The 23,306-nt window shown below is 39.0% G+C and overlaps 2 protein-coding genes across 3 annotated transcripts in view; one reads left to right on the top strand and one right to left on the bottom strand.

The window, feature by feature from the left end:
* Window positions 1-23,306, top strand: part of LOC134227438 (sodium-dependent serotonin transporter) — a 115,427-nt gene that overhangs the window by 32,030 nt on the left and 60,091 nt on the right. The gene's annotated exons all lie outside the window — the stretch shown is intronic.
* LOC134224422 (uncharacterized) lies at window positions 20,133-21,453 on the bottom strand. Of its 2 annotated transcripts, none has more exons than XM_062703762.1 (5): window positions 21,294-21,453; window positions 21,095-21,239; window positions 20,942-21,039; window positions 20,604-20,881; window positions 20,133-20,496 (listed from the first exon to the last, which is right to left on the bottom strand). In XM_062703762.1, the coding sequence occupies exons 1-5, from the start codon at window positions 21,341-21,343 to the stop codon at window positions 20,252-20,254; spliced, it is 816 nt and encodes a 271-aa protein (XP_062559746.1). In that variant the 5' UTR covers window positions 21,344-21,453; the 3' UTR covers window positions 20,133-20,251. The 2 variants fall into 2 exon arrangements, with proteins under 2 accessions (XP_062559746.1, XP_062559747.1); XM_062703763.1 differs by having other exon boundaries at window positions 20,133-20,463; window positions 21,294-21,452.

Raw genomic sequence — 23,306 nt, forward strand, 5'->3', positions numbered from 1 at the left:
TGGAACAGCTGTGCCGTTCTCAAGATACACGCAAGTTCTATCAGAAGCTCAACGCATCCCGCAAAGGCTTCGTGCCGCGAGCCGAAATGTGCCGGGATAAGGATGGGAGCATCTTGACGGACGAACGTGTGGTGATCGAAAGGTGGAAGCAGCACTACGAGGAACATCTGAATGGCGCTGAGAGTACAGGCAATGAAAGTCAAGGCAGCGGAGGAGATGACTACGTCAGTTCAGCGGACGATGGAAGCCAACCAGCCCCACCTTGAGGGAAGTTAAGGATGCCATTCAACAGCTAAAGACCAATAAAGCAGCTGGTAAGGATGGTATCGGAGCTGAGCTCATCAAGATGGGCCCGGAAAAGCTGGCCACTTGCCTGCACAAACTGATAGTCAGAATCTGGGAAAACGAACAGCTACCGGAGGAGTGGAAGGAAGGGGTTATATGCCCCATCTACAAGAAAGGTGACAAACTGGAGTGTGAGAACTTTCGAGCGATCACCATCCTTAATGCCGCCTACAAAGTGATATCCCAGATCATCTTCCGTCGTCTGTCACCATTAGTGAACGAGTTCGTGGGAAGTTATCAAGCCGGCTTCGTTGACGGCCGCTCGACAACGGACCAGATCTTTACTGTACGGCAAATCCTTCAAAATGCCGTGAATACCAGGTCCCAACGCACCATCTGTTCGTTGATTTCAAGGCGGCATACGACAGTATAGACCGCGTAGAGCTATGGAAAATTATGGACGAGAACAGCTTCCCTGGAAAGCTTACCAGACTGATCAAAGCAACGGTGGATGGTGTGCAAAACTGTGTGTAGATCTCGGGCGTCGCCGCCAGTTCGTTCGAATCGCGCCGGGGACTAAGACAAGGTGATGGACTTTCGTGCCTGTTGTTCAACATTGCGCTAGAAGGTGTCATGCGGAGAGCCGGGTGTAACAGCCGGGGAACGATTTTCAACAGATCCAGTCAATTTATTTGCTTCGCGGATGACATGGACATTGTCGGCCGAACATTTGCAAAGGTGGCAGAACTGTACACCCGCCTGAAACGTGAAGCAACAAAAGTTGGACTGGTGGTGAATGCGTCAAAGACAAAGTACATGCTTGTGGGTGGAACCGAGCGCGACAGGGTCCGCCTGGGAGGCAGTGTTACGATAGACGGGGATACCTTCGAGGTGGTCGAGGAATTCGTCTACCTCGGATCCTTGCTAACGGCTGACAACAACGTTAGTCGTGAAATACGAAGGCGCATCATCTGTGGAAGTCGGGCCTACTACGGGCTCCAGAAGAAACTGCGGTCGAAAAAGATTCGCCACCGCACCAAATGTGTCATGTACAAGACGTTAATAAGACCGGTAGTCCTCTACGGACATGAAACATGGACAATGCTCGAGGAGGACTTGCAAGCACTCGGAGTATTCGAGAGACGGGTGCTTAGGACCATCTTTGGCGGTGTACAAGAAGACGGTGTGTGGCGGCGAAGAATGAACCATGAGCTCGCCCAGCTCTACGGCGAACCCAGTATCCAGAAGGTAGCTAAAGCCGGAAGGGTACGATGGGCAGGACATGTTGCAAGAATGCCGGACAGCAACCCTGCAAAGATGGTGTTCGCTTCCGATCCGGCAGGTACGAGACGGCGTGGAGCGCAGCGAGCGAGATGGGCAGACCAGGTGCAGAACGACTTGGCGAGCGTGGGGCGTATTCGAGGATGGAGAGATGCGGCCTCGAACCGTGTATTGTGGCGTCAAATTGTTGATTCAGTGTTATCTGTATAGATGTAGACTAAATAAATGAAATGAAATGAATGGGCCATTTTATACCATCATTTGTTTTTTCTGTCCCTATTTTTTAAACTTTTTTTTAAATTTGTCCTATTTTTAAAACTTATTTTAAATGCGTTAGAAAATCATTAAAAACTTGTTGTTTTGAATAGGACATCATTGTAAAATGTAGCTAGTTTTGTAAATTTTGCATCTACATCTTTTGTTTATATAGGTGATAACATCGAAAAAAGCTTAAGATGTGCATTTTGGACCGTTTTCCCTATATATTCCGTTTATGTATCTAATCATCAAATTTTTACAAAACGTGTACTGCCCCTCTCGCATAACAGTCCCATTTGAATTTTCGTCACTTTTGAGTTAACTCAATAAAGAGTATTTATTTCTACCGTATATCATAATAAATCATAATAAAAAAATTTGATTTTGTATGTCCATTAGTGAAAAAATAGCAAGTCATGTGCGTCCCATATTGGAAGTACCTACATAACAGTCCCATTAAGATTTTACATGACTTGATTGCACAAAACCAAACAATGTTTCCATCAAACCAAGTCGTTTTACGGTAATCTACCGAATGATAAACAACTCAGCAAATATAATATAGAATAGATTTTGTTGAAAGTTTGCATGGAAAATGCGATTTGGAACTTCAATGGCAATTATATCAGTATGCGAAAAAACGGTTTATCTGGATGAGAATCAAGTGGAGAGGTGCAATCTGATTAGAGTCTTAGGAGCAATTCTTGACTCCAAGCCAGCCCTCCCGTCCTACTTAGTCACACTTGGTCGACAACTAAGAAGCTTTGCACAAATCCAAAAATTTATATTTGTCTGTCTAGGCTATATGTGTGGATGTGAGCGTGTATGTGTGTACAAAAAATAGTGTGCCGTACGGCCGATCACTTTTACAGCCTCTTAAAATGCTCTTAAATGCATGTACGGATTCGCACTGCCTCCGCCCTCATGGGTCTCAATTGCGTACTGTTGGTTATTATCAACTCCCCAAAGCCAACATTTTGCGCTCCCGCATGTAGGGATTCGCACTGCCTCCGCCCACATGGGTCTCAATTGCGTACTGTTGGTTATTATCAACTCCCCAAAGCCAACATTTTGCGCTCCCGCATGTACGGATTCGCACTGCCTCCGCCCTCATGGGTCTCAATTGCGTACTGTTGGTTATTATCAACTCCCCAAAGTCAACATTTTGCGCCCCCGCATGTACGGATTCGCACTGCCTCCGCCCTCATGGGTCTCAATTGCGTACTGTTGGTTACTATCAACTCCCCAAAGTCAACATTTTGCGCTCCCGCATGTACGGATTCGCACTGCCTCCGCCCACATGGGTCTCAATTGCGTATACTAGCATCCATATTGGTCCCAGTTTCATATTGGAAGTATCTTACTGTTCCCCTGAAATCCCATTTTCACATCGCATGAAAAAATAGTTTATTTTGGGATACTTGGGTTATACAGCCCTCCCGTCCTACTTAGTCACACTTGGTCGACAACTAAGAAGCTTTGCACAAATCCAAAAATTTATATTTGTCTGTCTAGGCTATATGTGTGGATGTGAGCGTGTATGTGTGTACAAAAAATAGTGTGCCGTACGGCCGATCACTTTTACAGCCTCTTAAAATGCTCTTAAATGCATGTGCGGATTCGCACTGCCTCCGCCCTCATGGGTCTCAATTGCGTACTGTTGGTTATTATCAACTCCCCAAAGTCAACATTTTGCGCTCCCGCATGTACGGATTCGCACTGCCTCCGCCCTCATGGGTCTCAATTGCGTACTGTTGGTTACTATCAACTCCCCAAAGTCAACATTTTGCGCTCCCGCATGTACGGATTCGCACTGCCTCCGCCCACATGGGTCTCAATTGCGTATACTAGCATCCATATTGGTCCCAGTTTCATATTGGAAGTATCTTACTGTTCCCCTGAAATCCCATTTTCACATCGCATGAAAAAATAGTTTATTTTGGGATACTTGGGTTATTCCAAGCTGTGTTTTAATGATCATTACATAGCATTATCTATAAGGCTAGTAACAGACTTGGATTCATAAAAAGATTCAGTTACCATTTCAATGATCCATATACAATCAAGACATTGTATATCTCATATGTAAGGGCCCTCCTGGAATATTGTAGTATAGTGTGGGCTCCATATCAAGAAACGCATATAAACCGTATAGAGTCTGTTCAAAAACAGTTTTCACTTTTTGCTCTTCGTAGGCTGGATCCCGAGTAGACGAAAATAGCTCAATAATATCAAATGTTGATAAGATAGCAAAATAGGATGTGGACATGATTGATATAAGAGATAAAAGATCAGACGACAATATCAATATTTTGCACTAAAATTTCACAAGGATATCAAGATATGTTATTTGTAATAAGTGATCGATATCACGTGCCATTAGTTTGTTCTTATCCATAGCATATCTTGATATCAAAATGATATTTCGGTGCAAATTTTTGATATTGTTGCCTGTTTTTTTTTTATCTCTTATATCAATCAAGTCCATATCATATTTTGTTATTCTGTTCATGGCTTCTGCCCGGGATTGGACGTGCTTTCCTCTGCCGTCTTATGAATAAGACGAGTTCGTACAGTTCCATTTAATTCCACCACTTGATTATATCTTTGACAGATACGTATTTGTACCTTAACAGTAGATAGGACCGTCTCCAGTGTCTCGTACTTGACTCGTAGGCTGACTTAAGGAATAATATAGTTTGACAGTGACGAATAATTCATTATGTTATAAACCACTGAACGAGAAACACATATTGCACTACTTCAAAGCCCCTGGGTTTGTCTCTGTCGAGATTCAATTCATATTGGAAGTTATCGACCTACTCTACTTCTTATTCGTCCACCGTAATGATCGTACCGCAGAGGAGCGTACGGCCATAAAAGATTCTCGCTTTACACTTAACGTATTTCAAAGTATTGTAACAATCTCCTTAGGGGCTGTCCACAAACCACGTAGACCGAAATTTCACTTTTTCAAACCCTCCGTCCCCCCTAGTAGACTTTCGTAGACTTTTTCAAAAACACCTCCCTCCCCCCCATGATGTCTACGTACACTTTACCAAATTTTACAAACATCATATGTGATTGTAAAAATATGGAAATCAACCACGTTTTTAGCAATTCAGCTATTCAATTCCATTTCCATGTAGACATTACAACAAAATTTGAATTTCAAACTTAACAAAATCACACTGAACAGAATCCAACAATACAAAAATCAAATTATATCCTCTGTCCATAACTCCTGAAATCAAATCTCAAAGCCAATTAATTTAATTACTGTTGAATTCAATTCCTCCTAGAAGTGTGCACCACCATCGCCGACATTTCGGCATCGGCGCGCTACTGATAAAATCTGTCATCTGTTGAAATTTCGAGAATGCCAAGTCTACATTCCAATAAGTTTTGCGTGAAAATTTCGTAAAATTTCCCAATTGATAACCTTGAAATACTCCAAAGAACTCTCCGTGATAATTCCGATGCTTTTCTTGAAAATTCCATGCAATATCCCGCTAAATAATCATCTGTTGAAATCCCAAGATTTTGCTTCTAAATTCCTAAAGTTTCCCCGTTGAAAAACCGAGTAATTTTCCGTGAAAATTTAAAAATTGTTTCCTGAGGTAATTTTTAGTTTAAACGGACGTTCCGAAATATTTCCCGTGGAAATTTAGAATGGTTTCCTACGATATTTTTTAATTTCTCTTGCAGATTTGGAGCAATTTCTTGCGGAAATTCAAATAAATTTTATGGGCATTCCGAAAAATATTTTCTGAATAGTTTGCGGTGGAAATTATGGAGAATTTTCAGTTGAATTTTTTGTGAACTTCTCGTTTTTTAACAAAAATTGCAAATATTTTTTGGAAACTCAAACTGTTTTTGATGGGAAATTCAAATAATTTCTAGTGGAAGTTTTCAACAATTTATTTAGAAATTCCGAAAATTTTCCATCGATAATTCCAAAGAATTTTCATTAGAACTGCCGATAAAAATTACGAAGTAGAATTTTCCACGGGCATTTCGAATAATTTTGCTTACATTTGCAAAGAATTCATCACGAAAATTCTGAAGAATTTCCGAAATTAAGCAAACAATTTCGGGGACTTCCCAGAAAATCTCCAGTGAATATTCTGAAGGGTTTCTCGCGGAAATTTCGGAGAATTCCCTTTACAAGTTCCAAAAAATATATTTTGGGCATTCCAAAGACTTTTTCTAGGATATTCCAAAATGCTTCCTTTGTAAAATAGAAAAAAAAAAATCCGTTGAAGTACGACATAATTTCCATAGTTTGCAAAGAAGTTCCTGCCGAAAATCAAACGAAATTCTAGTAGAATATGCAGGAAAATCCAAGTGAAGATTTTGAAAAAAAAATAGAAAGTTTTTATAGAATACTTTGGAGAATTTTCCTGCTCAACACAGAAGAATTTCCTTGTGAAATCCATGATAGTTTTAAGCCGTAGCTCAGACTTTTACTTTAATGAAATTCATAAAATTTTTAAGGAGAAATGCAAGAGATTATTTCGGTAAAGTCTTGAAAAAAAAACCGGAACATCCTAAAAAAATCAAACAAGTGAACTTTGCACGAAGCTGCTGTATAAATCGCTTTTAAAAAACATTAAATTAAAAAGTCTACGTAGACTTTGGTATACCCCTCCGTCCCCCTTCGTAGACTATCGTAGACTTTTTCGAAACACCCCCCCACCCCCCTCAAGAGTCTACGTGGTTTATGGACAGCCCCTTACGACGTCCATACGCCTGTGGAGTGGACGACCTCACGTCCTCCTATCTAGCTCTCCTTGGTCTTACGGTTCTCAGGGTCGGCACGACACCTGATTGGGGGAACACACGAGACTTAAAAGGGTCAACGGACTGACATGCTACCTAGGGCTCAGTTGTTAATTAATTGTTTATTTTGGCTTTATTTTGTTAGGGTTAGTTTTGGGGGATTACATTCGGTGCGTCCATTTGCTACCGAACCCGTCTTTCGTAGCAGAGGCGGTACTCGAAGACTCACGTGGTTGGGTTGGTCACTGAAGGCGTCCGACAGGTTCGTTCCTCGAAGCGGAGGTTGTACTTAAAGACTTTCTTGTGGTTTGGTTGGCGTCCGACGGCTTCGTTGACCCGTTCCTCGAAGTAAAGGTTGGATTCGAAGACTTTCTCAGGGCTTGGTTTGCGTTCGACGGGTTTGAAGACAACTCTTATTCTTTTCTACTCGCTTCAACTGCCCACGTCATACGTCGGACATCGCCCACGTCGTATTGATATACACAGATAAAAATATGTTGTGATTTTAAATGTATTTTCATGCACATATTTGGAGCATGCAAATAAACGTAACATTCAATCGATCTCACTATTCGTTTAAATCGAAATAAATTTAAACGGTGTTTGCTTGTAAAATTCAATCAAATTTAATTGAATATCGAATGTTAATTCGATTGATGGGGTAACCTGTAGTTTTACACGTCGTTGAATTTTCAAAATTATTTGCTGTGTACATATTAGTCATACCCATTATAATATAAAAGGCAGTTAAGTCTAGCAAAACTCGTTTATTTTCATAAGTCAATTGTACCTGTCACAGTCCGATTTGACAACAATCATAACATTTTGCGGATTATTTTTAAGCCGCAGTAATGCTATTTCCCAAGACTAATTTTCATCAATACAAATTCTGATTTTTAACGATCCATATTCTCCAGTTCCAGTTTAACTCCTATTAGTCCAGTCATCGGGGTGCGGTAGGGCTGCAAAAATAAAATGCTTAATCTGATTCAAGTACTGACCTACTCGGCGGTGATAAACGACTAAATGGTGACCCAACCGAGAATGGAAATAAATCGACAACGACATTGCAAACGGGCCTATTATATTTATTTTAGGATAGAAGCCGTGTTGATTGTGTTTACATTTTAAGTGAAGAAATACATATTTACTTAGAATATCTTAAAAAAAAGCAATTTCAAATCTTTATATATTTATTCTTCAAAACATCCTACGAGAACATTTTAATAAAATATATTCAATTACACGCAATACGCATTGCCAAACTCTCAGTTACGCCCCATTTTGAATCCACGCACCAACCACTTGATGATGGTGGCTGGTGGACGGACGACACATTCGTGTTGGGCAGAGCGTCTGGATCGACCAATCCAATTTACAATCGTCTCTTTTTTTTAATGTCCAAGAGCAATATTACTACATAACGTAGCCTCCCCAACACTTTGGTTCTCGGCTGGAGCAAAGCTTTTTTCCAAATTACATTCATCCCTTTTGAACACGGACCACACGGATGGGGAATGCTTACGCTTGTCAAAAATTTACGACTGCCAATTATGGTACGATATTGTTGGGCACACAGCGAGCTGCAGGATTATGCTTTGTTGGTGCTCAACCCTTCGTTTATTCTGCATTTGCATGAGTACTGTTTAATTTTGATTCAAGATTTTTAAAGAATCAATTGTTATTATAATAGGGATTAAGTTACTACCGGGGAACTCTTCCCGAAGGGATCGTTGATGTCGAGTTAAAGTGACGTACCCTTACAAATTTGTATGGAAAAATCGTTCAGAGTAGTTAGGGTTTACATCAAGTAGAGAACACATCGAGAAAGAAAGATTTTGCTGAACTTTTTTTCGTTTTAGAATGCTTTTGCTGTTGTTGCATGCGTTTCTATACTACAGTTGGCTAAATATTTCTTTGTATGTTATATTATGCCATTATGTATACTTTGGATAAGATAATTGGTATTCAAGCCAGAAGCCCATTCCCTACCCAAACTTGAAAGCCAAAAATTATCCTACCACTTCAGAGTTAATCGTAGAATTAACAGAATCCGACTATGAGTAGTCTCGTGCCAACTCTTCAGTGCGCTAATGGGCAATCGTTCATGCTGTTATATGTAGTTACAAGGAACATAAATCATTCCATTCGCGATTGCGGTTATATTTATAGCGTGGCGCTTTGATTGGTAGGTGTAGCAGAATTTCTACATTGTTCTTCATTTTCACGGGCGCGTACATGAGGGAACCTGCCGCTAACCTTGTTGTACAGCTGCTGTAGAGTCTGCTTTCACTTCCTCCTGCCGGAGGTCCTCATAGACGTAGACAATTCTAGAAGTAAACCGTGTGGGCTCTGCAATGGTTTATGGATTTATGTTTTAATTTTTAGGAGAGTTAGTATAGGATTCCTTTCCAGTCAATTCTTTCAAAAGAAAACAGTTATTTTGAATGGTCCAATAATTAATACACAGTTCTACATTATTTTTAAATTTATTCAAATGGATTATTCTTAAAACTAAAAAATACACATATTTTGTTGGGAAAACGTTAAAAACGGTATGACAAAAACAAAAGCCCATATCTAATTCATGTTGGGTAGAATAGTTCAGGGCCCTCCTTGGCCGTGTGGTAAGACGCGCGGCTACAAAGCAAGACCATGCTGAGGGTGGCTGGGTTCGATTCCCGGTGGCGGTCTAGGTAATTTTCGGATTGGAAATTGTCTCGACTTTCCTGGGCATAAAAGTATCATCGTGTTAGCCTCATGATATACGAATGCAAAATGGTAACTTGGCTTAGAAACCTCGCAGTTAATAACTGTGGAAGTGCTTAATGAACACTAAGCTGCGAGGCGGCTCTGTCCCAGTGTGGGGATGTAATGCCAATAAGAAGAAGAAGAAGAAGAAGAAGAAGAGTAGTTCAAAGCAGTGAACTTCCATTCCTAATAACTAATATGTCCTCCTTTAGACTCGATGGCTTCTTGCAAACGTTTCGGTAAAGTTTTGGTATTCTGCACAAATCATCGTGTTTCGATAGCAAATGAATGACAGATGTCAGAATAACAGTATCTGCTTTCTTTCAAAAGATACGTGGGGGTGCCCACAACCGAACGGTGCCCACAACCGAACCACTTCCCCTACAGTTTCAAAATAAGATTTTGATTCAATCGTATCCGTAAAGTTACCGTGATAAACAAAAAAAACTATTTTTAATCTTCCTTGGACATCCTAGGCCATACAAACTATGGTTGAGTTCAGGACTTCAAATCTACAGCTGAAAAAACTCAAAGGTGCAGCCCAATCGGGTTGTACGCAGAGGTGACGTAGAACCGCGTGGCTATACGAAATGGAGGGTATTTGTCATCATAATTTGTGTGTCCTAATTACCATTGAGCATACTGTTCGGAGGTCAACTAAATCGAAAAGCCGAGAAACAGCTGGTAGACTATGTTCTCCATACATGGAAAAGGGATTAAAACGACTCATCAGCCGTATCGCCACTGAAGCCACTCGCCTGGCTTTCAGTGGAGGACATCACAATCCTAGAACACACCATTCTCTAAGGTGTCCGAAATAAAGGAGAAATAAGCAGAATCACGATCAAAATTGATCGCGCGCTTTGGAAAGCAGCTTTCTTGTATTCAATAAAGTAAGCCCGTTGGCTCCACCCCTTTGTGATCTGTTACGCGTTTAAGCATGATGTGCACTCATCGAGATTAACGAAGGGGCGGGGCCAATGGAAATATTTAATTAGATACAAGAAAGCTACTTCCCGGCGTGTACGATCCATTTTGATCGGAATTCTACAGAGAGCGGTCTCGAAGCATGGAAGCGTCTGAAAATTCAGAGCAACCTGGGAAATTTTCTCGCAAGGTTCTGATTTGGTTATGGGCTGCTAATGATACAATATACGTTTTGTTGAAAAGAGTAAAAAAATAAATTTGACCCAAGATGAAATTTTTCTTAGTAAAAAACATAATCGCTTGACGTCTGTCGGTCTGAGCGACGGTCGCTGGTGGGTGGTTGATGTACAACTTGTCTTCTTAAGTAGCGTCTTTATCGATTTGGCTGTCGTCGGCAGAAAATTAACTTTTCTGTCAACATTCTTTGGTTTTGTTTCTGTTTGTCTTTCGAAATGAAATCGATTTTTCCGGTCCACAATTTTATACAAGAGAAGGTTGATCCAAGATTGATTTTCTTTAAAGTGAAAAACTCAGCCCGGTGGCATCCCTATCTCACACAATAGGTTAGTTTTGCAGCCAACATTGCGAGACCGTATCCCACTGACAGTTCTGTATCCTAATGAGAATCAAATGTGATGTTTGTGAACAAAACACATACTATCATGAATTTTACACTGAGATGTTGGCTGCAAAAACATGACGTCGTGCCACCGACCTGGAAAAACTTAATCGTTTGGCGACGACAGATAGTTGCCCTTCGGTAGCAGAATCACAAGCGCGCGTCGGAGGGAGATGATACAATAAATTTGTTCGAATGGATGGAATCACTAACAGCAACTAAGCTACCACGCCGATGCCACCGAATAATCCATTTTTGCAATAAACCCTTTCTGTCCAGCAAATGCTGGTCCTGGGAAGAACCAATTTCGTTTCCCCATTGCGCTTATCCGATAACTTAATGCAGCCACACGCTTGTCGGACCCGTGCGTCTATATTTCACTTCGTGTTATTGTCCGACGGCTACTCGATAACTTTTCGCTAAGACCCACAATTTGGAATACATTTTCAGCATCGCCACGGCATCGCGTGGGATCGAAATTGTAATCAACCCTTTCTTCACATAAAATGCTGGTTGAGATTGAATGACGACCACCACCAATGAAATGGTTTTCCGTTAAAAAAGCTAACAGCGCCTTTATGAAATCTTGGATCTGAACCCGCAATTTGCTTGATTTTGATGTCTGTGCTTGCGATGCATGCACGGGATTGGTTGTTTTACTATTTCTAAACTGTTTGCCAATTTTCAATAATAAATAGTTGAAAATCTGTATTTTTAGAACAATACAATGAAGCGTTGACTCATCCTTGATCGAATGGTCCAAAAATATTGGAAATCCATCAAGAAACGGCTGAGATATTAACGTTCAAAGTCTATCATATTTTCGTGACGGTCTCCGATTTCCGCAATCGCAAGGTGTACCCCCATATAGAAAAAACAGACGTAGTCCTACGTCAAAAACCTCTTTTCAGTTCATTCAAAGTTAATTGCCTAAGTTTCGAGTATTTAGCCACTCGGAGTGGTTATTACTTGCTATGTCTGAAACTCGATTTCTGCATATTTACAACATGTAATGAATTTAGTTCGAAGTTCGAAAAATGTATAGGAGGGTAACCACTTCCTTCGGATCAAACCCCACCGAAGGAAGTGGTTACCCTCCAATATATTTTCCGAACTAAATCTATCACATGTTGTGAATATGCATAAATCGAGTTTTAGACCCTTTTTTCGTTATTCAAATTTTACTAGAGTATTCAACCGTGTTCAATGCATCTTATAGAAGGTAAGTAAAACACCGCAAGCTATTTCTGGAATACTCTGGGTTATCCAAACTATCCTTGAGTTCGGGACACTGCAAACTTCAATATGTATTGAATTATATCCATTACACCTCCTGGAAGTTTAACATCGTAAGATAGTTTTGAAATATTCTGGGTAATAAAAACTGTTCTTGAGTACGTGACTTGCGACCAACAGTTGACAGTAGCTTTTTTCCTTACAAAAAATCATTTTGATACGTGTTGGATCGTCCCATTACATCTCCTGGAAGAATACCATGCATCGCCAGATAGTTTAAATCAGTGGTCCCCAGCATGCTTACTATCTAGGGCCGCATAGCAACTGTTGAAGCTTGTTTTAAATTTCATGTTTAATTTTACAGTTTAATCTAAACTATTTTTAATATCAATTTCACGTTTCAATAAAATGTGTTGCGATGAATGTTCTATAAATATGTAACATACTTGTAAAAAATATTCTACGGGTTTTATCACCAAATTACTTTCAGTTGATACTAACAGATACTTTTATGATAGCGGATTGTAAATCTACTGACAGCATATCATAATTTTGGATGTTCTGGCTCATCTAAATTATACTTTCATTCGGGACTGCAAATCTACAGTTGCTAGCAAATATTTTCTCAAAGTTACTATATGTATTTAATTATTACAGTTGAATTTAAATTGGTGCTTTGAGTGAACCATTAAAACCATTAGCACTGTATTTCCCCTTTTCGGCAATATTAAGCTATTATAAAGCCATCATGAAGCATGTTTGCACTGTGACAGCGTTATAGTCGCACGTATGGCTTTTTTTTAATGCTTTAAAATCTACTGCTGTGGTTGTAGGTCGCAAGTTCTGGTCCAGGATATCCCAAACCCATCTGACCATGTATCTTGATCTTCACGAATATGCTTTGATCAAAGTTGAATACATATCCAAGCTTGGAATGACGAAAAAAGCTAGTGTCGTGACCAGTGTTGGTAAAATCACTCATAAATCTCAATAAACGAGCGCTCCCGTGCGATCGAAATCGTCTACGATTTTAAAGGAATGCATCCCCGAGTAGACGAACATAGCTCAATAATATCAAACGTTGATAAGATAGCAAAATGAGATATGGACGTGATTGATATAAGAGATAAAAGATCAGACGACACTATCAATATTTTGCACTAGAATATCATGAGGAGATCAAGTTATGCTATTTGTAATAAGTGATCAATATCATGTGCCATTAGTTTGTTCTTATCCATAGCATATCTTGATATTTAAATGATATTTCGGTGCAAATTTTTGATATTGTTGCCTGTTCTTTTATCTCTTATATCAATCAAATCCATGTCATGTTTTGTTATTCTGTTCATGGCTTCTGCCCGGGTCACGCTTGAATTTTTCATGCTAAAACGCATCATTTTACTCATTTGCCAAAAAATCATTTTGGCTGAAAAACGCATTTGAAATCAATTTGCGAGCAATTTTTCGCATATACATAAAGGAGTGTCTAATATTTTATACCACAAACGTCGATTCACTGTTTTTAACGAAGGAGAACAAAAGAAAACCTACGCTGATTTAGAGGTGTGCGCGGGTCCGATATTCGTCGGCGGCGGCGTTTGTCAGAATTTCGGTCGGCGGCGGCGGCATGAATCGGCGTGGCGATTTCTTCTATTACGTTTCTTAATTTTTTTGCATTTTTTTCGGATATTTTCAAGACATTAAAGGAAAAATCTTTTGAATTTCGCATGAAAAATCTAATGAACTTCTCCAGAAAATTCTATAAGAAGGAAGGTCGTGCGATATGTGCCATCACAAATATTGCCCTCCGCTCGCTTTCAAATCGTCTTCTATAAAAACATTCTTAATGCCTGCCGTATCCTAACGGAACTATCAATTCTATACTTTTCGCCTCTAATGCTATCATGAACATGTACGTCCAAGTTTGGAAGATGATATTAGCATTTCCATATCATTGTTCTCCAGAAAATTCTATAAGTTTTTCAAAAATTTGAAAATTATTTTTTTTATTTATTAAATTGTTCCTAACTTCTACAGGAAAATCTTCGGAAATTCACGGAAAGTTTCTGTTGAGTATTCTTCAAAATTTGCACAAAAATCTTCATAATTGCAGGAGAGTGTGGCTGGTAGAATAGTTGTTTTCAGGTTGATTTTCTCAGTCTAGAATAATTGGGACGGCTAGTTTGGCATGGCCAACGATAAAACAGTAAATTCTTAAGAATTTTCGCGAGTGGCTCTAAGGAGTTTTCAAAGAAAATTTTCTGGAATTTTCACGAGAAATTCTCCGTAAGTAAACTCTTAAGAATTTCCACGGAGGATTGTTCAAAATGTAAATTTCAATAAAGAAAAATCATTGGATTTCAACGGAAATTTTTTCGAAATTATTGCATTTCTACTGAAAATTCTTTGTACAGTCGACGTTCGATAACCAAAAGTCATTTAACTGCAATTCAATAGTTACATCAGTTTGCAGTTATCGGACAGCTGAATTTCAAAACGATGTCAAAGTCTATGATCTGCATTGCGCTGCACAATCAGGTGCACTTCTATTGCGTCGGACATCGCCTGACAATTGTTTGACGACAAGAATGCGTCGCGGTTATCGAACGGCATTCGCTAACTGAAAAAAAGACATGTTGCAGTTATTGAACTACTAGTGTATTGACCCGTTTGGCCGAAATGGACGTTTGACAGAATGGGTCGTTTGGCCAAAAATATCGTTTGGGCCTACAGGTTATACGGCCAAATATCAATAAGCGTCTGTTCAAATATAACGTAACGCAATATGGGGTGGGGGGTTGTTTAATTTTTGTTTAAATTTATTATGCAAATTATGAGGGGTGTCCTTCGGAATATAGTTACGCGTAACAAATCAATTGCATAGAGAAAAAAATAAAAATGTTAAAAAATGTTTGTTTTCTTTAAAATAGCATAAAATATACTAATGCATAATAATTTATTGTAACGTGTTTTAAATCCTACCAAAAATCTTTTTTTTTCTCAATAAACTGTTTGTTACGCGTTACGCATAGGGGTGGGGGTAGTTCTGGAAATTGTTAGAGATTGTTACGAGGGGGAGGCGTTACGTAATATTTGAACAGACCCACTGAACGGGTAATTTGCAGTTGTTTAACACCCATCATACTTAACAGAGAGCAACGAAACGTTGGTTTGGCCTAATGACATTTACGTTGAAAAGGTCTTTTTATCAAACGACCTTTGAACGAAATTTCGTAACCTTTACTTTTCAAGTCGATACTGGCCTTTAAGTAAAAAGTCAGCTACCCAAATCCCATAAAACCGAATTGAACGTTTATCCAAAACTGTTATCTAGTCGAAAATGGTTTGACTAAAAATGTAGTATGATCCATAGCGACATATGTATAGCCGAAATGTTAATTTGGTCGAAAAAATCGTTTAACCGAATTAATCATTTAACCGAAAATGCTGTTTGGTAGGAATGGTCATTTGGACCGAAAATGTCTTTTCTGCAAAACAACCCTTCCGGCCAAATGGAATTTTCTGTCAAATGACCTCTTCGGCAGATCATCTTTTTGGGAAAATGATCAATTGAGCCAAACGACACTTTTCAAAGAAGTAAGTAGGTAAGTTAGTAAGTAAGATTGTAGAAATGGCATTCTTGGTCCAAACGGCTTTTTCTGCCAAATGACAATTCTTGCACTTTTGGTCAAATGATCCATATTTGGTCAATCGACTTTTTCAGTCGAACGTCATTTTCAGCTAAATGACCTGTTAGAGCAAATAACTTTTTACAAGTCCAGCCACATTTTCTTTTTGCTTTCAGCCAAACTACATTTTCGGTCAAACCAGTTTTGACCTGATAACAGTTTCCGTTAAACGTTTAGTTTTGCTAAATGGTACTTGGCTAGATGTCTTTTGGCCTGAGGGCCAGTATCGACTCAAAAATAGAGAGGCTACGGAATTTTGTTAAATGGTCAATTGACAAAAAGTCTATTTAATCAAACGAGTGACCATTTTTGATCATATTACCCGTTCAGTCCGAGGTCCATTGTCATTGATATTTGGCCGTATGACCCGTTGGACCGAATTACATTTGCGGCGAAATGGAGCATTCTGACAAAAAAACTATTTCAGCTAAACGGCATTTTTGGTCAACGATCGTTTCAGCCAGATGACCTACTAGCAAACGGCTTTTCGGCCAAGTTACCAGTTCAGCCGTCTGTCGCTTTCGGTCAATGGAGTTTCCCAAGAAGTTCTTATTGAAAATAGAAAGAATTTTCTGAAAAATAAAAAATCCTCAAAAATTCCGAGCATTTTCCATTTTTTTAAAGTTGCTTATGCCAAACTAGCCGTCTAGTGATGAACTTCAAAAAATCACTCTTATTAAGGATTAAAAAAAAAACTAGCTGTCTCAAATAATCTAGATTGTCAAAGTCAACGTAAAAGCGTCCCTTTCACAAGTCACATTTTTCAGTGTAAATTTCAAAGAATACTCAACAGAAACTCAAAAAGAACTTTCCGTGGTTATTCTGAATATTTTCCTGTAGAAATTTGGAACAATTTCCCGTGAAAACTCTGAAGAGATTCTCATGTAAATTCCAAACAGTTTTCCTTGGTAATTCCTATAAGGGCTTCTTTTGGTAATTCTAAAGAGTTCTCGAAACTTGATAGTAGTTCTTGTTGAAAATCTGAAAAAAAATCAAAATGAATATTCTGGAAAAGTTGAAAAAAATTCTAAGAAAGTTCATTATTTTTTTTAAGCGAAGCACAAAAGATTCTCCCGGTAATGTTTTAAAAATATCCAAAATAACCAATTCAGCCGAACGACACTTTCCACCGAATGTCCATTTCGACCAAAGAGCATATTCGGCAATTACGCTGTTCGGCTAACCGATTTTTCAGCCAAAGGAACTATTCGACCAAATGACATTCTCGGCCAAATAACATATTTTGATTTTGACATCAAATTGATTCAAGATTTGTTTACAAATATAGCTGGAGATTACTAAATTGAATAATATGACATCAAACTGTGTACTTATTTTGTTATCGGAAATCAATATTAAAATTAGTTTTTGATTTGTTCTCATCGACAGCAGGAATAGTATTTTACTTGATTTACAGTACAATTTTTCTGCTATAAGTTTGTTATTTTAACCGTTAAAAGGACCGAAAAGATATCAAATTAAGTACACATAATCGATGATTTCACAACATTTAAACAAGTTATTGATTTCCTCTCAAGCTTTGCTCGGGTAGACTTCTACCAAATAGTCTTTTCGTTTGAACAACATATTCGGCCAGACAACTTTCAGCTTTGTGGCTTTCAGCCAAATGGATTTCTGCCGCACGACTCTTTGCCATTCAAAAATTCAATTTCTATGAGATTTTTTTAAAATTTCGACTGGAAATCTTTCGCAATTTTTCACACGAAGTTTTGCTTAGTTTTTACGGAGAGCTTTTCGAAATTTGAACAAGAAATTGTATGGAATTTTCATGGAAGTCATTGGTATCTTCACGAAACATGCTTAGTTTCAACGTGATGTTGTAAAGATCTATCAGGAAATTATACGGAATTTCCACTGAAAATTTTGTGGACTTCTTGAAATTCGAATCGGCGTGAAAATTATAGATCAGCGGCGTGATAAATTTTAATCGGCGGCGCGCCGATGCAAAAATACCGGCGGCGGCGGCGTGCCAAAAACTGTCGGCGGCGGCGCACACCTCTACGCTGATTCAAATGGATGATTCAACTCATCCATGAGTTTTTAGATGCTGAGTTGGGTGCGTTTCAACTCACGCTTGATTTGAATCATCCATGAGTTTTGAGATTTTGAGTTTTTACCAACACTGGTCGTGACTGTAGATCACAATTTCTGGTTTCAAGGACGGTTTGGATAATCTAGAACATCCCAAAACCATCTTTCGATGTCCCGTGATCTTCAGGAATATGATATGGATATGGTAGAATACATATTCAAGCTTGGTGCGATGATGAAAAACAGTGTCGTGGCTATAGAACGCAAGTTCTAAGTTTAAGGACTGTTTTAATAATCCAGGGTATCCCAAAAGTATCTTACCATGTCTCTTGATCTTCAAGAATATCTTATGGATGTGGTTGAGTACATATCCGAGCTTAGAGTGACGAAAAAGCTAGCATAGTAACTGTAGATTGCAAGTTCTGGTCTGAAGAACATTTTTATTATCAAGCACAACCCAACAACATATTTTGCAACTTGTTTTGTCATTTCTCCATTCTTCTTCTTCTATGACTCTACATTCCAACTGGAACTTGGCCGGCTTTTCAACTTCTATTAGTACTTCCTATTCTATTAGTACTTCCTCAGTTATTAATTGAAAGCTTTTCTATGCCCGCCAATGTATGAGTATGTATCTTGTATGGCAAGTACAATGAATACACTATGCCCAGGGTGTCAAGAATGTTTCCAACCCAAAAACATCCTAGACCGGACCGAGAATCGAACTCGCCATCTCCGGATTGGCAATCCTACGCCTATGCTTGCAAGGATATTGGAGACCACAATTTCACGAAAACAAAATAGAACATATCAAATTTACTGGGTAATACTTCTAAGAAATATTCGGACCTGAAACGGGAAGATATGTCCTCTTTTTGGAAAGACGCATTTACTCAGCAGGACGCAAGATTATTTCTTTCAATACAGGCATGATCGCTTTTTGCATATCAGATATTTAATCGATTTGAGGCAGGAGAGGATATTATCCCTTATTTCAAGGAATCAATTCGCCCGGCAGAAGACTAGAGACAAGATATGATTCCTTCTTTCAATTCGGGTATTTAGAAAAATATTTTAAGCTCTTTTAGTGGAATGTATTCAACCGTCTAAGACGAGTTAAGTACTCTCCATTTCACTGCAAAGATATCGAAAATAATTGGTGGAATTAAATGGAGAGTACTTAACTCGTCTTAGACGGTCGGGTATTTACTTGATTTAGGAAAGCGCAGATATGATGTCTTCTTTCAAATAATCCATTTACTCGGATTTCTGTATGTTTAACTGTTTTAGAAAAGTGCGAAAATATGATTCTTCTTTAAGCATATTTTTCTAAACGCATGTGAGAATATGAATCCTTTTTCTGATAAAAGGGAGAAACGCACAAAGGGCAAGTTTTCTGGCATACTCTGACATGGTAAACAAAACATGATTCAGTGTAGATTTATTTTGCTAATAGGCGTGTCAACATTTGAAATGTTCCCGTTTTGACAGGAACCTTCTATATTTTTATTTTGCTGCGTCGTACAATCATGCGCCCAATTACGACGTATTGCCCATACGATGAGAACAACGTAGCTGAATGGTTTTTGATTAAATACATAGAGCTATAATAAGAATTATGCTAAATGACAATTATGCCGACGACTTTATGCCAAACGACATTATGCCAAACGACTAAATTTTGACTGTTACGCTCCTCGAGCACAGCCACACTCAGCATGATCTTGCTTTGTAGACACGCCTTCAACCGCTAGGCTAAGCAAGGCTTTATGGTCTCTTTGTAAAATCCTAAATGTGATTTATTCGAATTTTGCATTTGTACAAACAAAATGTAATTGTAAATGTGAATCATTTTCTTCAAATACTTTTTCATCGCTCACAATCTTAAGAGCCAATACCACCTTTGGGGTAAACTCGGTGCAGCTCGGACCTACTGTTTCCAATTCACACCCTAAATAGAACCCTCTACCCACGCCAATGCAATCTACCTTTCCGTGACCTTACGGGCGGAACTGGTGTATTAACACCTGACTCTACGGACCAACAACAGGTTGCTCTCTGTGTCTGCGGGAAAAACGCAATTAGGTTACCGAGGAAGCAAAATGAATTATGTCGAAATCGATAACAAAAACCCATTTTCAATTGTTTGCAATTGTGCAAACTGCAACCCAGTTGTAGGGACGGAGCAAGGCCACAATCATATGGAAGGAACTAGGAAGTGTATCCCATTCGCCAAACGACATTTGCAGTAACAGGAAATTTATTATCTCTAACAATCAAGGCTAATTGCTACTGGTGCATACGCTTGGGGGGGAGGCGCGCTAAAGGTCGCGTCGCAGGAAGACATTAGACAACTCCCGCGACTCGTTCAGTCGGTGTTGCTCTTCCACGGGACGGGATTGATGTACATTTTGCTGATGGAGCCCCGAAGGCTGTCGATTCCCTGGTTCAGTGGCACCGGTTTCGGCTTCGAGGCAGATGTTTTCAGCCACTCGTTGTAGAAATGATTGGAGAGATGCTGCCGTTCCTGTCTCAGCTCGTCCTCCATGCGTTGCTTGGTCACCAGACGGAGTTTTCGCTCTGGTGTTGAAAGGTGTGACTGGGTTAGAATATCTTTCAATTGAGAATAATGTTTTATGAGATCAATGTTTCAATATGATATTGATATGAAAAGTAAACTAATTGAAAAAAGTACAACGAAACTTTCACAGCGAGCTTACCTTTCTGCTGTTGCTCCACCCGGTTTCGCCATGCCCTAAAGGTTGTTTCACTTTCGGTAGTCGGTATCCACTTCTTTCGCGAATTACTTTGTTCCGCTACTCTATTTTTTGCATGTTCTGCTTGAAGTTTCATCTGCTTTTCCTTCTCTTTGCGTTCTATCCAGCGCTTCAACTTTTCCTCACTTTCTTGCTTCCGTTTCTCTTCGGCGAGCCGTTTTTTGGTTTCCTCACGTTTCTTGCGTCGTTCTTCTTTTTCTTTCTTTTTGCGCTCATATTCGCTATAAAGTTTGGGGTTTTTAAATATTTAACCTAAGATTGGAAGAAACAAATTGACATACGTTTTGGACTTTAACCACTTGTTGTACGCCTCCGGGTCGTATTCCCTACGGCGTGGCAAAATTCTACCAACCGTGGTACAGGTACTGGAATCCGAGTTCTGAAATCTATCATATGAGAAACTAATTTTGTGTTTTAAACATTGGACAAATTACGTATTCCTCAAGCGCAACGCTCAGGCATGGTTTAAGGGTTCGCTCTGATACGCCGGATACGATTGAACACGTTTCATTCTCATCGGATTCACTTTCTTCCAAGGATTCACGGTTTTTCGAGATGAACACGGCATTGTTGACGCGGCTGAAGAAAGAGCTTTAGGGATATGATTTGCCATCAAGTAACATTGATTCTTACCGTGTGTAATCGTCATAATCTAATTTGGATGATTTATACGGAGTCTCCATTACTTTCAATGTTTTTTTGACGTTTTTGTATAGTTTTGCAGAATAAGTACCACTTTGAAGAATCAATGGTAAATGACAGGAATCCAAAATGTCATTCGGCCATGGCCTGCTTTGAACGCATTGAACTAGATCAGAAAATTGTTATCACTTAATGATGTAAGTATGTGCGTTATTTATCTGATTAAATATTGAAATGAAATTGAAAATATTCACAAGAGACGTAGGTATTTCAGATTGTCTATGAAATATTTAAATAATTAAATACGCAGCTATTAACGCCGTTAAGTAGATATACGAAAGAATCTAGTATAGAAATTAAAAAAAAGTCGTGGAATTCCTCAAAATACCAAAACGTTTTCCCTCAAAATTTAGAAGAATTTCCCGTCGAAATGCCGAAGACTTCAAAATTAAAAATTACCTTTAATTATTAAAAATTAAACGAATGATTAAACATATTGCATCCAATAGTCTGTCAGAGACTCTGAACACGTCCTAATTCAAACGGCAACTACATCATTCTTCAACTTATTTATTTAATGACATTTTATTCAAAAAATATTGGCTAAGATGAAAAATCAATATGAAAATCCAATTACAGCTAATCATTACTTCGATTAAACAATCCTTGATTGACCACAGCGAATGTAAACCGCTCCGTAAGGCTCCTTTGCTTAAATATTTACGAATAATCAAGATCTTGGCGTTGGTTCCCACCGTAATGCAAAGAAAAACAAACATACAGCGATTTAATCGTGTTTGATTGAATCGTTTTAAACACGGCTGGTCGAGTAAAAAATCTGTGCAAAATGCGACTGAAGTTTCCGTGAACCTGTTGCTCTCCTCGTTTACTGACTATTCGCTGTTTCCGTCTCGCTTTGAAAGCGCTATCAGATCCTTAATCTAGATAGAAACCGATTCGATATCATCCAGCCGGGGATTTAAACTATGCTGTATAAATATTCGGCTCTGATGGGATAGTAACGATCAAGATGAATACACCACTAGGTGTTCCAATCTGCCAAATTCACGATTCAGCCATCTTGGATTTTAGTATGGGAGAGCCAGCCGGTTTGTTGTCGTTTTGCACTGCCCCCCCCCCCCCGCCTTCTTCTCTCACATAAACTTGGCAGATTGGAGCACCTACTAGTGTATTCATCTTGGTAACGATATTGATGCACTTCTGTTTACTTGAGAAACAGGTTTTTAATATGGTGAGATAAATTATCGCATAATGTTTCAAAAGAACTATTCTTTCGTTAATTACAAAATCATTCTTTACATGCGATTCAAGTCGAAACCACCGCCGTAATAAGCTAGTGCTTGCTGAAGCACGTGCTGTAAGTTATGAAAATGAAAATCTCTTAATATTGCGGATCTTTTGAAAATCTAGTCTAGATCATTTATTATTCTCATATCACTACAGTTTTTATCCAATCCTCAAAGAAAAGTAAATATTGAAAACTTCTATTATGAAAGTCCTCCTCATTAATTTCGAACCAAAATCACATACAACTCTGCGGTGACAAGTTTCCCATCTAAGTAAGCTACCAGGCGTGCTCCATTGACGATTTACTCTAGCGGAAAACCGCTTATGGCCTAACTTCATGCCAAAGCCTACTTTTCTGTTGTGGTTTCTGGTTTTGTTATTTTTTTTATTCAACTTTCGGTCCATGCTAACCGGTCAGGCCGCGCGTAAGTCAGACAAACAATTTTCCATCTGAACGCACAATTGCCTTTCTTCCCCTCCCTTGTTTCCTGCCGATGCCGGCGCGTTTGGTCAGGCATCAACGAGCTAGATGAAACCAATGAATTGTATCATTAGCGACTTTGAAACATCTGAGCAATGAAAAAAGGTTACCGAAGCCGTTTTGTCGAGAACGATAGCGCGGACTTTGTTAAGTCTACTTTCTGCTCGCGGTTTACACGTGTCCTTTTTCCAGCGAAACCGCTAGTGGTGCAATGC

The sequence above is a fragment of the Armigeres subalbatus genome, chromosome 3, assembly GCF_024139115.2.
Source record: "Armigeres subalbatus isolate Guangzhou_Male chromosome 3, GZ_Asu_2, whole genome shotgun sequence".
Classification (NCBI taxonomy): domain Eukaryota; kingdom Metazoa; phylum Arthropoda; class Insecta; order Diptera; family Culicidae; genus Armigeres; species Armigeres subalbatus.